The following is a 14,515-nucleotide window of genomic DNA, read 5'->3' on the forward strand; positions in this document are numbered from 1 at the left end:
CAAACATCAGAAACTAATGAACAACTACCTGCACAATAAACCTGTGGAAGAATTCCTCTTCACATTGTCCCCCTCTTTCACCAAAGAAGCCTTTATGGGAATATGTGTTCCATCATGTGCTGTGCAAAATCAGGATTCTACAGAAAACTTACACTTGCTCGAGAAAAACAAAACAACTTTGTTCTCTCAATATAACGAGATTATTATTATTATTATTATTATTATTATTATTATTATTATTATTATTATTATTATTATTATTATTATTATTTAAAAGTCTTGTTTTTGTTGATTTAACTTGGGAAGCAGTCGCGTTGGCTCATCTTTCTGTTCTTTGATTGGTCCCTTCACGTGTCAGTCAAAAAATGGGCGAGGCCTGTGAGCAGTCTGAGACGCTCTCATTGGTGGATTGGAGCTGATCCCGGGTAATTATCGGACTGAAGAGAGAGAAAAAAATAAAATCTGGTTCTCTCACTTCTAGAACAAATTGAAAAGAAAAGAAAGAAGAAACAGAGAAGAAAGAAAAGCACAAAGAAGAAAAGGAAAGTCTGAGGAGGAAGAGAAGCAGTTTGTTCTGGATATTTTCCTCCAGCTGTTTCTGAGTTTACTCCAGGACTCGGAACCAGACGGACTGAAGGATCTTCAGCTGCTAAAAGTCTTCGTCCGACCCTGAGAATGACTCCGAGGTGTGACGGAGCTCTCAGTCGGACCTGCGGCTCATCCGATGGACCTTCTGAGCTTTGACACACTCTTGTTGCTTCTGGAGGGAACTGAGTCTCTATTCAGAAATTAGGTCTTGAAACGGAACATTTAGACCAAATCAGTCCTGGTCCAGGATGTCCTCGGAGCTGGTCCTGGGTTTAGTCTTTAGAATTCTGTTACCTCTAAGTTTGACTTCGGGTAAGTTCACTCGGTGTATTTGTTGATCCATCCAGACCTCATCAGATCCTCAGGACCAGGTCCACGGCCGGAGATGAAGGCAGAAAAAGTTACAGCCCAGTCTGACGGAGTATTCCTTTAATCTCCATGAAGTTTTTTTGTTATGTAGTAGTTTATAATGACATGTTTTAATGGTGGATGGATGGCTGGCTGGCTGGCTGGCTGGATGGATGGATGGATGGATGGATGGATGGATGGATGGCTGGCTGGCTGGCTGGATGGATGGATGGATGGATGGATGGATGGATGGATGGCTGGCTGGCTGGCTGGATGGATGGATGGATGGATGGATGAACCATCGTTTTCTTTAATGACATGACAGAGTATCTGATGTCTGTTGATCGGTCTTAGCTGAATATTGTTTTAGTGACATCAGCTGAATCTGTTCACATCACTGATATTCTAGAAGCGGTTATGGCTTCATTTACCTGAAGCATACATCAATGTATTAATCAATTAAAGATTTATTTATATAGCACTTTTCACATAAGAGCAGGAAAAGTGTTTTACACAACAATTACAACTAAATAACATCAACACAACAGAATTACAGATAAGCCTTCACATACTCAAGCATATAACTCAACCATGGTAAAAACAAAAACATCCAGTCATTTTCTCTCACACACCCACAGATAAAGCACACAAAAGCACCCACACCTACATAACCAACCACTAATCCCATACCCCACAATTTTACTTTTCTTATCTCCGATGGATTCATGCATTGATGGCTATCTTCACAGCTTGTATGCTGCGGTACAATGGATTCTCTCTGATCTACATCCTCCTGCTGCTTCTGCTGCCACTGCTGCCCCAACCCTCCTCCACCTCAGGTACCAATACTCATCACCGAGGATCAGTACTGATCAGTAATGCTAATAAAACCATGGTACAATATAAAGAAATATCAAAATCTTTTTCTGAGTACTACAAAGAATGTTATGATGGCTGGAAAACTAAAAACCGAGGAAACACCAAGTTTTTTTCTAGAAAGAATAAATCTGCCAGCCCTGTCGCACGAAGAAGCAGCTGCAGTGACTCGACCGATATCTAGGCGAGGGGAGGGGGAGGCAAGGGGAGGGGAGGCAAGATGAGATGAGGGGAGGGGTGGTTCGGAGAGGTGAGACAAGACGAGGAGAGGAGAGGCGAGGGGAGGTGAGGGCAGGTGAGGAGAGGAGAGGCGAGGGGAGGTGAGGGCAGGGGGGGTGAGGGGAGGAGAGGCGAGACAAGACGAGGCGATTGGAGGTGAGTGGAGGTGAGGGCAGGGGGGGTGAGGAGAGGTGAGTGGAGGGGAGGTGAGGGGAGTCAAAGTGAAGCTAGGCGAGGTGAAGCCAGGCAAGGTGAAGCCAGGCGAGGTGAAGCGAGGTGAGGTGAAGCTAGGCGAGGTGAAGAGAGGCGAGGTGAAGCCAGGCGAGGTGAGGTGAAGCTAGGCGAGGTGAAGCCAGGCAAGGTGAAGCCAGGCGAGGTGAAGCGAGGTGAGGTGAAGCGAGGCGAGGTGAAGCTAGGCGAGGTGAAGAGAGGCGAGGTGAGGTGAAGCGAGGCGAGGTGAAGCCAGGCGAGGTGAAGCGAGGCGAGGTGAAGTCAGGCGAGGTGAAGTCAGGCGAGGTGAAGCGAGGCGAGGTGAAGCTAGGCGAGGTGAAGAGAGGCGAGGTGAAGCGAGGCGAGGTGAGGTGAAGTGAGGCGAGGTGAAGCGAGGCGAGGTGAAGTCAGGCGAGGTGAAGCTAGGCAAGGTGAAGAGAGACGAGGTGAAGTCAGGCGAGGTGAAGCGAGGTGAGGTGAAGCGAGGCGAGGTGAAGCTAGGCGAGGTGAAGAGAGGCGAGGTGAGGTGAAGTCAGGCGAGGTGAAGCGAGGCGAGGTGAAGCGAGGCGAGGTGAGGTGAAGTCAGGCGAGGTGAAGCGAGGCGAGGTGAAGTCAGGCGAGGTGAAGCTAGGCAAGGTGAAGTCAGGCGAGGTGAAGCGAGGTGAGGTGAAGCAAGGTAAGGTGAAGCGAGGCGAGGTGAAGTCAGGCGAGGTGAAGCGAGGTGAGGTGAAGCGAGGTGAGGTGAAGCGAGGCGAGGTGAAGTCAGGCGAGGGGAAGCGAGGTGAGGTGAAGCGAGGCGAGGTGAGGTGAAGTCAGGCGAGGTGAAGTGAGGCAAGGTGAAGAGAGGCTAGGTGAAGCTAGACGAGGTGAAGCGAGGTGAGGTGAAGTCAGGCGAGGTGAAGCGAGGTGAGGTGAAGCGAGGCGAAGCGAGGCTAGGTACGTTTATTTGTGTCGCAAATGTGGAAGACAATTAAAAGTGCTTTACGTAAAACATTAAAAGCATCACAGCAGGGTGCAGGAGGCAATTATAAGTGCATTAAAAACAAACTTTAAAAGAAATTAAATAAATTAAATAAAAACAGAATGAAAAAAATTGATAACATGCAAGAAATAAAGTTCCAGTGTGGGGCATTAACGGTTGTTCTGATAAAAGCAGCAAATAGAAAAGTTTTAACCCAGATGTAAAACTGCTGAGTCAGCAGACCTGCAGTTTTTTGGGAGTTTGTTCCACATGTGAGGAGCATAAAAGCTGAACGCTGCCTCTCCACGTTTAGTTCTGACTCTGGGAACAGAAAGTAGACCTGACCCTGATGACCTGAGGGATCTTGCTTCATAACCAACCAGAACATCCTGAATGGATTCCATTCAGGTCTTTGTAAACTAACAGCAAGATTTTGAAGTCAGTTCGTTGAAGAAATCTAAACAGGAAAGACACTATAAAATCACCCTATAGTATATAAAAATATTTAAAAATGATTAATGCCCTCCACTCGGAGGAAGCACTCAGGTGTGGATATAAACTAACCAGCAGCCCCTCACAGAGGGAGGTACCTAAGCATCTTACAGGCAGAAACTAAAAAGAAAATGATCACAATCTCTTGGCTGCAACCACAACCCCCCAGTCTCATGAAAGTACTGTGTAAACTAGGAACATTTGAGAAAAGATGGAAACCAATAAGAAATTATTGAGCTCCAGACCTTAAGATTGATTTTTTATGTTTCTCTTTCTCTCTTTTTAACCTCCAACCATCTTGGATCAGCAGGTACAGCTATAGTACAGCTGTACTATGGACTTGGTACCATGGTTGTGTGTATATGTGTCGTTTATACATTATACCTTCTGAATGTATGAATGTGTGTATGTAGGTGTATTATGTTTAGGATGTATGTACACATCTATCAGATTGGAGTGAACCGTAAAATGGGACAGGAGTAACTAATGTCTTCCTCATGTTTCTCAGATGACATCATGATAATGACAAATTATGACATGATGATGTCATACCTGACTGAGGGGTGATCAGTCTCAGGTGACAGCAGGAAACTGGTCCTTTCCTGGAGGATCTTCCTGAGGAAACTCAGAGAATAGAGCAGTCTTTGTCAGGCTGTGACATCACTTCCTGTCGTCCGGTTGTGGTTTGAATGTGGAGGAAAAGATGGGGGTTACATAGGATCTGTTTGTGTGCAGGTATATTTAGTTACTGAAGTGAAAAGTTCAGTTTGTTTTCAGTTTGTTTTGTTTGGTTCATTTAGCTTACGTTTGGTATAGTTTGGTTCAGTTCGATTCAGTTTGGTTAAGTTCAGCTCAGCTTGGTTCAGTTTGGTTTGGTTTGATTTGGTTGACTTCACTTTGTTTCGCATCAGTTCTCTTTGATTCAGTTTGGTTCTGGTAAGTTTGGTTTACTTCAGCTCGGTTTGGTTTGGTTTGATTCGCTTCACTTCGGTTGCTTTTGCTTTAGTTTGGTTCAGTTCATTTCATTTCAGCTCAGTTAAGTTTGGTTCGCTTCAGTTGCCTTTGCTTCAGTTTGGTTCAGTTTGATTCAGTCTGGTTCGGACAAGTTTGGTTCAGTTCAGCTCGGTTCAGTTTGGTTGGATTTAGTGTGGTTCAATTCAGCTTAACTCGGTTCAGTTTGGTTTGGTTCGCTTCACTTCGTTTTGCATCGGTTGCCTTTGCTTCAGTTTGGTTTAGTTTGATTCAGTTTGACTCAGTTCAGTTCACCTCGGTTCAGTTTGGTTGGATTTAGTTTGGTTTAGTTCGCTTCAGCTCGGTTCAGTTTGGTTCAGTTTGGTGTATTTAGGTTTGGTTATGTTCAGTTCAGTTGAGTTAAGCGTCAGCCAGAAAGATTTCAGTGAGTTAGAATAAACACACGTGGCCAGTATAAAGATCCATTAGGTGTTTTTAACTTGGTTTAGTTCTCGGGGGGTTTATGTACTGTCAAAAAGCAGAGAGAGTCCACCTTCTTTAAAGCCTCAGGTCTTAAGTTTGAGGACTCCAGATAGTTTGGAAAGGACCTTCTAACCCTCTCTGGTTGATAATCAACAGCAGTTGTCCCCTGAGATCATTGCTGACGTCCTTCCTGCTTAGTTGGAGGAAGAATTTAAACTCTTGATAATTTGTCCTGAAACATGAAACTTCTTCACATTCCTCTGGGGTCACTGGTGTGATTGCAGGTCCAGTTGTTTACAGATGAGTTTGTTGTTGTGACAGAGTCCACTTCAGTTAAGACAACAGTAGAGATGTTTACTGCCTCAGGTTGATCTGTTTACACCTGTGTTGCTCAGAGGCAGAAATTTCTGCTTCTTTAGTTCATGTGTTCACTGGCTGAGCTACACCAGGTGGCTCCACGCTGGGGTCTACAGGGACCTGGTTAGCTACAGGGTCACTTTCAACGGCGTTCCAGTTTACACAGCCTCACCTCCGAAACTACAAGCAGCCTAAATGCTCTGTTCCCCAAAACTGGCTGTTAAGTGGATTATTTATCTCTTCTAATAATCCCAGCTGGTGTTGTATTATGCATGGATGGACAACCTGGCTGATTAGTCGCCTTTACAACTAGTTAGAACTGGTAAGGATGGTGCTTGTGTGGAATGAGCAACACAGCTAAATGTGTTGGTAGTGGCCCTCAAAATGTTCCAAAATGTCCTGTTCTGAGATTCAGGTGCTGCCAGGTGTGTTTTAGTCACAGATGGATGAATGACACCTGACTGAAAGACAAATATATTCTGGAGTCAGTGGGGATCCATATCTTCAGAATCTGGTAGCTAACTCCACCCTCCAGGATGAAAACACTCTCCCTCACAGATCCAGGATCACCACAGAGTTCCTCCTGGATTTAATGGCATACTTTGAGTCCAGACATCAACTAAACTGTCCACAGAGTGACCAACACAACCACCTTAGGTACACATTTAACTGTGTTCATTCCACAGAAGCATCATCTTTACCAATTCTACCTAATGGTGAGTGATTAGGCTTTCCATCCATGTAGAATACACCACCAGCTGGGATTGTTAGAGGGGAGAAATAATCCACCAAACATTGATTTACTGACTTTTCTGCTAAGGTTAGTTGGAACAGAACAAGAGAATGGTTGAAGGGGTTTAACAATATTCAGTGAAACGAAAGAAGCTTCCAACAGTGAACATGTGAAGTAAACAGCTGGTGATGTAATACACCACACCACAAACATCAGTTCCCCAAACTAAACAAAAAATACACAACACAAGTAAACAACATAAAGTTGTGTTTATTTACAAAAACTATAATGATGAAAACAGTTGTCTTCAGTTTCTTATGAAATAAAGTTTAACCACCCCCCATGCTGACATCACTTCCTGTTTTTTCACCTTTCTGTGTGTTTCTAAGGTAACACGAGTCGATGTGTGATGGTGGTGTGTGTCTCCAGCTTCGTCTTCCTACTGCTTCAGAGTTTCTTTCAGGTGTCCACCCTGACCCTGCAGCCTGAACACAACTGTAAGACAAACCTGTCATCAAGCATGCCTGGTTTTACCTGCACAGGTGTGTTTGTGTATTTAACCCAGCTGTCTATGCAGGCACGTCATGGCAGAAAACTCTCAGTCAGCTCGGCCTGGTGAGGTAAGAATTATCAGTATGCAATTAGCAGGTCATTAGAAGGCCTCCATTTAAAAGCTGTTCCTTCATTTACTAACTGTTCCTCTGTTTACTAACTGTTCATTCATTCATTAGCTGTTCCTCTGTTCACTAACTGTTCATTCATTCATTAACTGTTCCTCTGTTTATTAACTGTTCATTCATTTACTAACTGTTCCTCTGTTTAATAACTGTTCATTCATTTATTAGCTGTTCCTCTGTTCACTAACTGTTTATTAATTTATTAGCTGTTCCTCTGTTTATTAACTGTTCATTCATTTATTAGCTGTTCCTCTGTTTATTAACTGTTCATTCATTTACTAACTGTTCCTCTGTTTAATAACTGTTCATTCATTTATTAGCTGTTCCTCTGTTCACTAACTGTTCATTAATTTATTAGCTGTTCCTCTGTTTATTAACTGTCCATTCATTTACTAACTGTTCCTCTGTTTAATAACTGTTCATTCATTTATTAGCTGTTCCTCTGTTCACTAACTGTTCATTAATTTATTAGCTGTTCCTCTGTTTATTAACTGTTCATTCATTTATTAGCTGTTCCTCTGTTTATTAACTGTTCATTCATTTATTAACTGTTCCTCTGTTTACTAACTGTTCCTTCATTATTAACTGGTCCTCTGTTTAATAACTGTTCCTTCATTTACTAACTGTTCCTCTGTTTATTAACTGTTCCTTCATTATTAACTCTTCCTCCGTTTAATAACTGTTACTTCATTTATTAGCTGTTCCTCTGTACACTAACTGTTCATTCATTTATTGACAGTTCCTCTGTTTAATAACTGTTCCTTCATTATTAACTGTTCCTCTGTTTAATAAATGTTCCTTCATTTACTAACTGTTCCTCTGTTTAATAACTGTTCATTTATTAACTGTTCCTTTGTTCATGAACTACTCCTTTATTTATTACATGTTCCTCTTTCCACTAACAGTTCCTCTGTTTAATAACTGTTCCTTCATTATTAACTGTTCCTCTGTTCACTAACTGTTCATTCATTTATTAACTGTTCCTCTGTTCACTAACTGTTCATTCATTTATTAGCTGTTCCTCTGTTTAATAACTGTTCCTTCATTTATTAACTGTTCCTCTGTTCACTAACTGTTCCTTCATTTACTAACTGTTCCTCTGTTCATGAACTACTCCTTTATTTATTACATGTTCCTCTTTTCACTAACAGTTCCTCTGTTTAATAACTGTTCCTTCATTATTAACTGTTCCTCTGTTTAATAAATGTTCCTTCATTTACTAACTGTTCCTCTGTTTAATAACTGTTCATTTATTAACTGTTCCTCTGTTCATGAACTACTCCTTTATTTATTACATGTTCCTCTTTCCACTAACAGTTCCTCTGTTTAATAACTGTTCCTTCATTATTAACTGTTCCTCTGTTCACTAACTGTTCATTCATTTATTAACTGTTCCTCTGTTCACTAACTGTTCATTCATTTATTAGCTGTTCCTCTGTTTAATAACTGTTCCTTCATTTATTAACTGTTCCTCTGTTCACTAACTGTTCCTTCATTTACTAACTGTTCCTCTGTTCATGAACTACTCCTTTATTTATTACATGTTCCTCTTTCCACTAACAGTTCCTCTGTTTAATAACTGTTCCTTCATTATTAACTGTTCCTCTGTTCACTAACTGTTCATTCATTTATTAACTGTTCCTCTGTTCACTAACTGTTCATTCATTTATTAGCTGTTCCTCTGTTCACTAACTGTTCATTCATTTATTAGCTGTTCCTCTGTTCACTAACTGTTCATTAATTTATTAGCTGTTCCTCTGTTTATTAACTGTTCATTCATTTATTAGCTGTTCCTCTGTTTATTAACTGTTCATTCATTTATTAACTGTTCCTCTGTTTACTAACTGTTCCTTCATTATTAACTGGTCCTCTGTTTAATAACTGTTCCTTCATTTACTAACTGTTCCTCTGTTTATTAACTGTTCCTTCATTATTAACTCTTCCTCCGTTTAATAACTGTTACTTCATTTATTAGCTGTTCCTCTGTACACTAACTGTTCATTCATTTATTGACAGTTCCTCTGTTTAATAACTGTTCCTTCATTATTAACTGTTCCTCTGTTTAATAAATGTTCCTTCATTTACTAACTGTTCCTCTGTTTAATAACTGTTCATTTATTAACTGTTCCTCTGTTCATGAACTACTCCTTTATTTATTACATGTTCCTCTTTCCACTAACAGTTCCTCTGTTTAATAACTGTTCCTTCATTATTAACTGTTCCTCTGTTCACTAACTGTTCATTCATTTATTAACTGTTCCTCTGTTCACTAACTGTTCATTCATTTATTAGCTGTTCCTCTGTTTAATAACTGTTCCTTCATTTATTAACTGTTCCTCTGTTCACTAACTGTTCCTTCATTTACTAACTGTTCCTCTGTTCATGAACTACTCCTTTATTTATTACATGTTCCTCTTTTCACTAACAGTTCCTCTGTTTAATAACTGTTCCTTCATTATTAACTGTTCCTCTGTTTAATAAATGTTCCTTCATTTACTAACTGTTCCTCTGTTTAATAACTGTTCATTTATTAACTGTTCCTCTGTTCATGAACTACTCCTTTATTTATTACATGTTCCTCTTTCCACTAACAGTTCCTCTGTTTAATAACTGTTCCTTCATTATTAACTGTTCCTCTGTTCACTAACTGTTCATTCATTTATTAACTGTTCCTCTGTTCACTAACTGTTCATTCATTTATTAACTGTTCCTCTGTTCACTAACTGTTCATTCATTTATTAGCTGTTCCTCTGTTTAATAACTGTTCCTTCATTTATTAACTGTTCCTCTGTTCACTAACTGTTCCTTCATTTACTAACTGTTCCTCTGTTCATGAACTACTCCTTTATTTATTACATGTTCCTCTTTTCACTAACAGTTCCTCTGTTTAATAACTGTTCCTTCATTATTAACTGTTCCTCTGTTTAATAAATGTTCCTTCATTTACTAACTGTTCCTCTGTTTAATAACTGTTCATTTATTAACTGTTCCTCTGTTCATGAACTACTCCTTTATTTATTACATGTTCCTCTTTCCACTAACAGTTCCTCTGTTTAATAACTGTTCCTTCATTATTAACTGTTCCTCTGTTAAATAACTGTTCCTTCATTTACTAACTGTTCTTTCATTATGATTATAAATAGTAACTATAAAACACACACATGCACACCATACAGCCAATACTTCCATCATTTCTATAGAACGGGGCTACTCGTTCCGGTTCTTCAGGGCCTGTGTCCTGCAGGTTTTAAATATGTCCCTGCTCCAACACACTTTACTCAAATTAAATGGATCTAACAACCTGTGAAGTTCTGCACAATGACTCATTAATTTGAGTCAAGTGGAGCAATGAATCATTGAAAACCTGCAGGATTGCAGCCTCTGATGACCGGAGCTGGACACCCCTGCTGTAATGGGAAGGTTGTTACAGCTACAGAGTTCATGAATACATGATTCAGCAGAGCTGATTTTAAGGTTGGTGATATTACATCTTGTTTATTAAGCATGCATGTAAGTTACACGTATGAAACTAACACTGAAGAGTCAAAACAGACTCACTATGTCTCTATTTCAACACAGAGGGGTATCACCCTGGCAGACCCCCCCCAGGCTGAACCAGGGGTAACACTAGCTACATTTACATGGACAAATATTTCATCTATCTTATTAAAATCAATCAGATCAGAGATTCCTGCTGACATGTTTACATGGGTGCTGGATAAAATAACGAGATCAGTTGTATTTACATGATGGACAGATTTAATATGATCGTAACGCTTTTAACATGCACAATGTTACTGGCTAGGATGAAGAATTGTTTTCTTCTTTTTTATTTTTAATCTTGGACCGTCGAAATGCTCTATAATCCTTAACTCGTTCAGTTCCTAACAAAATCATATCTGCTACAGTCCTGATTTGTTTTTCTTCCGCCATTCTTCACGTCTTCACTGAAACTCATTATGTCGCGTAACCCCGCGTGGTTCAAGCATGTGGAGGGACATCACCACAGAAATCATCTGAATGAGTGGACACGTGGTTATTTTTTCTGCTGATCCGATCGTGAAAAAGTTTAAACCACCCCACTCGATCGCTGGAAAATTCTTTCCAAACAAGACCAGTCGGATCAGCAGACATGTTGGCATGATGCACTTTTAATCTGATTGGACGTCCAATCGGATTAAAAGTGCTCCATCTAAACGTAGCTACTGATATGTGTCTGTTCAATGTGTAGAGCATAAATAGGCCTTAACTTGATCATTACTGACTGGTTACTATCTGGTTACTGTCCTTTTATTGTTTGGTTACTGTCTGGTTACTATTTAGCTGCTTTTTGGTAACATTCTCATTACTATTTGGTCACTATCTGGTTATGATTTGGTTACTGTCTGATTTTTGTCAGGTTACTAGTAGATTACTATTTGCTTATTGTCTGGTTACTGTCTCTTTGTTGTTTGTTTACTTTCTGGTTACTCTGGTTATCTTCTAGTTACTATGTCATTACTGTCAGGTTATTGTTTGGTTACAATTTGGTTACTGTCCTGTTACTGACTGATTCCTGCCTGTTTACTGTCTCATTAATGATCTGGCTACTGTTACTAACTGGTAGCTATCTGGTCAATGTTCTTCCAGACATGTTACTGAGTTTCCTCAGAGTGAACTCTTTGGTTGATGTTGAGGATTTTTTGGTTAAATATTAACAGAACGTCTGAATTCTTCTTTGTGTCTGTGCTTATTTTTTAATCTGCAGTGTGTTTATTCGTTTTCTGTTTCTCTGTCTGTTTCAGCCTCAAATGTTTCTTTTAAGCAACAGGAAGTGAAGACAAACTGGGAGGCAGGTTAATGTAGCAGCCTGTCTCCTCAGAGCGGGATGGCCTCAGTGACATCTGATCCTGTATGTTTGTGTGTGTCAGCAGTAGGAGGTTCAGACAGTAGCCTCTCTGTCTGGACTATAAACTCCTACACACCAATAAACTGCCAGTAACTGCCTGCTAGTGAACCACATGTTCCCTATGGACTAGACCTTGTCCTTGTCCTGGTCCTGTGACTGGATCTGGATACAAATTTTAAATCCGTTCATGTAAACACAACACATGAGGAGTCTCGTCTGTTGTTCTTATCGCTTTATTTTTGGTTTGGGTTTGGCTGAACCTCTATTTTGTGATCAGTTCTTGTGCTCATTTAGTTGTTTTTCGTGTTCTTAGAGAAGCTGTGGAGCATAGGTGTAGCTGGTTTTCTACTCAGGTTGTTGTAAACAGAGACAGAAATGTTGCTGTTAGCAGACATGAGGACCTGTTTGAGCTCCGTGAACCTCAGTGTTTGTTTGGTGTCATTTCCTGAGGAGCTTCAGTGTTTCTGACCATCTGGACCAAATAACCTGAAACGTTCACTGACAGTCTGTGTGTATGTCAGTCTGTCAGGAAGTGATGCAACCTCTGCTCTGAGACAGCTGCTTCCAGATGTTGGCGTTCTGGTCGTCAGCCTGCTGGCTTGGAGGCTGATTGGGAGGCTGAACGCCGACACACACACCCAGGTAACACAAACCCAGACCAGTGAAGCAGGTGTAACCTTGTTAAGCTGTCTCCTCTTCTTTCTTAATGAGCTTTACTGTATATTAGTGAGTAACTCAGTAGGCTATTTATTAACAGTAAACTTGTTATGTGACTTTATGGGACACACACACACAGAAGGACAATGTATTGATTAGAGCTCATGTTCAATGAGTTTGTTATTGGTCTTCCTGGATTCTGTCTGTGGGACCAGTCCTCACAGATCCAGTAGAATCTGAGAGCAGCGCGGTCAAACTAAACCAGCGGTTTCTCATCCTCAGCTGGAAGAGACGCAGCGGCAGGAGGTGATGATTGAAGAAGACTCTGGGCTCCACGATGAAGATGATGGGAAGGACGAAGGCAGCAGAAACAAGGTTCTGTTTGAACTGGAGGTTTTGATCTGTAAAGCACGGTTAATGGTGGGAGCCATGACAACAACTGGAGCCAAAATCCTACTGACCACTTTACTGGGGCTGGCAGGTAACCACAGTCAACCAGTACATGACTCCTAGTTAACCAGTATATTCCTACTAGTTAACTCATATATGAATAAGTTAACCAGTGTATGACTCATAGTTAAGCAGTACTTTCACCTCCCCCATCCTCACCCCTCCAGGTATCATGTTCCCCTCCCTGTCCTCCCTCCTTTATCTAACCTTTTTCCAGATAATGTGTACCTGGTGGGCGTGGTCAGGCAAGGTCCCACCCTTCATCACCAGGTGTGTGTCTGTGATGTCACTGATCTACTCCTCTGCCCACCTTCTGCTCTTCTACTGCTACCAGCTACCATCACTGCAAGAGGTGTGGCCTCCCAACAGCACCTCCTCCAGGTAATGCACCTCCCACTGGTCAAAAACCACTCCTCCAACAGGTAATGCACCTGTAGCAGGTAGTGAATCTGCACTGGTTAATTAATCTTCAACAGGTAACACAACAAGTAGGAGTCACGTAGGAAAGAGGAGGTGGCAGAGGAGGAGTATATAAACTTCACCCAAGGGAGCAACACCTGGCCGACGAAGACTTAGCGTTCTGAGTGAATGCAACCGCAAAGAATCATGGGAGTTTATGTTGGTGAAAACAGACCTTATAGTCCAAAAGATGTTAAATGACAGTACTCACTGTTCTGTTCAGTGGTGGCACCGTGAGTCCAAGGGTCTGGGCGGATGAGGACGTTTCCTCCATCTACTGATGTTTCTTAATTAAATAAAAGACGCCCACAGCTTGTAGCTATTGTCTGTGCCGCTCAGCACTTCATGTTGTTAAAGGAATAATGGTTGTCGTTCAGGATGTAACAGAAAATCTTAGTAGACAGCAGTGAATCAAGTTAATGTGCAGGAAAGTACGTTGACAATAAATGATACTTAATTAACGGCAGCCTGAGCTGGTGAGGTGAACGTAGGAAAATCTGTCTGATCCAGGTGTGGAACATGAGTTCACCGGTGGTCACCCACACGTCTGCAGAAACTAGTTCAGCTGCAGGACGTGGATCAGAATTCTGCAGTGACACAGAATCCTCAGGAAACTTGACCTGGAAATCCAGAAACTGGAAATCCAGAAAGTGGGAACAGAAGGGAGTCGTTTCAATGAACAATGTAGTTTAAGTTTAAAAAACTGTATAATTGAAACTTGCTGACAACTGAGTGGACTGAAGTATAAAATATAGATTATTTTGAACTTAGAGCAAATAAACTACATAAAAAAGATCATAATTCGCTGGATCTTGTAGCAGCCTGCATGTTGATCAGCTGTTCAGCGATCCAGACCAAACATCTGCATTTCTAACATCAACATGTTCATCTGTCTTTTTCATCATTTGTTTTAAGGGTGACTTTAATCATTGATGATGATCACAGTTAAATGATATAACTGAACCATAATTTGCTATTTAACATAAAAGCCAGAAAATTTGCTTAGTTACTCAGTAAATAATAAGGAACGAATCAGGGACTAATAATTCAGTAATGACTACCTATCTTCCCATGCCGTAAAATCAGAAAAATTAGCTAATGATTATTTTACGGTCAGTTAGTCATAAAATGACAGAAACCTAATCGAGGGATTAATTATTCATTCA

At 40.9% G+C, this 14,515-nt stretch overlaps 1 protein-coding gene across 1 annotated transcript in view; it reads left to right on the plus strand.

The window, feature by feature from the left end:
* The first annotated feature begins 530 nt into the window (after positions 1-530).
* The window catches only part of LOC121628810 (piezo-type mechanosensitive ion channel component 2-like), a 66,350-nt gene continuing 52,365 nt past the window's right edge, over positions 531-14,515 (plus strand). The window contains exons 1-7 of the mRNA XM_041968145.1: positions 531-900; positions 1,686-1,775; positions 6,608-6,715; positions 6,796-6,838; positions 12,305-12,425; positions 12,723-12,921; positions 13,058-13,271. Of these exons, the coding sequence (XP_041824079.1) occupies positions 837-900; positions 1,686-1,775; positions 6,608-6,715; positions 6,796-6,838; positions 12,305-12,425; positions 12,723-12,921; positions 13,058-13,271 (839 nt within the window). The 5' untranslated portion in view covers positions 531-836. The remainder of the gene's footprint in view (positions 901-1,685; positions 1,776-6,607; positions 6,716-6,795; positions 6,839-12,304; positions 12,426-12,722; positions 12,922-13,057; positions 13,272-14,515) is intronic.

This window comes from Melanotaenia boesemani, chromosome 18 (genome assembly GCF_017639745.1).
Source record: "Melanotaenia boesemani isolate fMelBoe1 chromosome 18, fMelBoe1.pri, whole genome shotgun sequence".
Lineage (NCBI taxonomy): Eukaryota > Metazoa > Chordata > Actinopteri > Atheriniformes > Melanotaeniidae > Melanotaenia > Melanotaenia boesemani.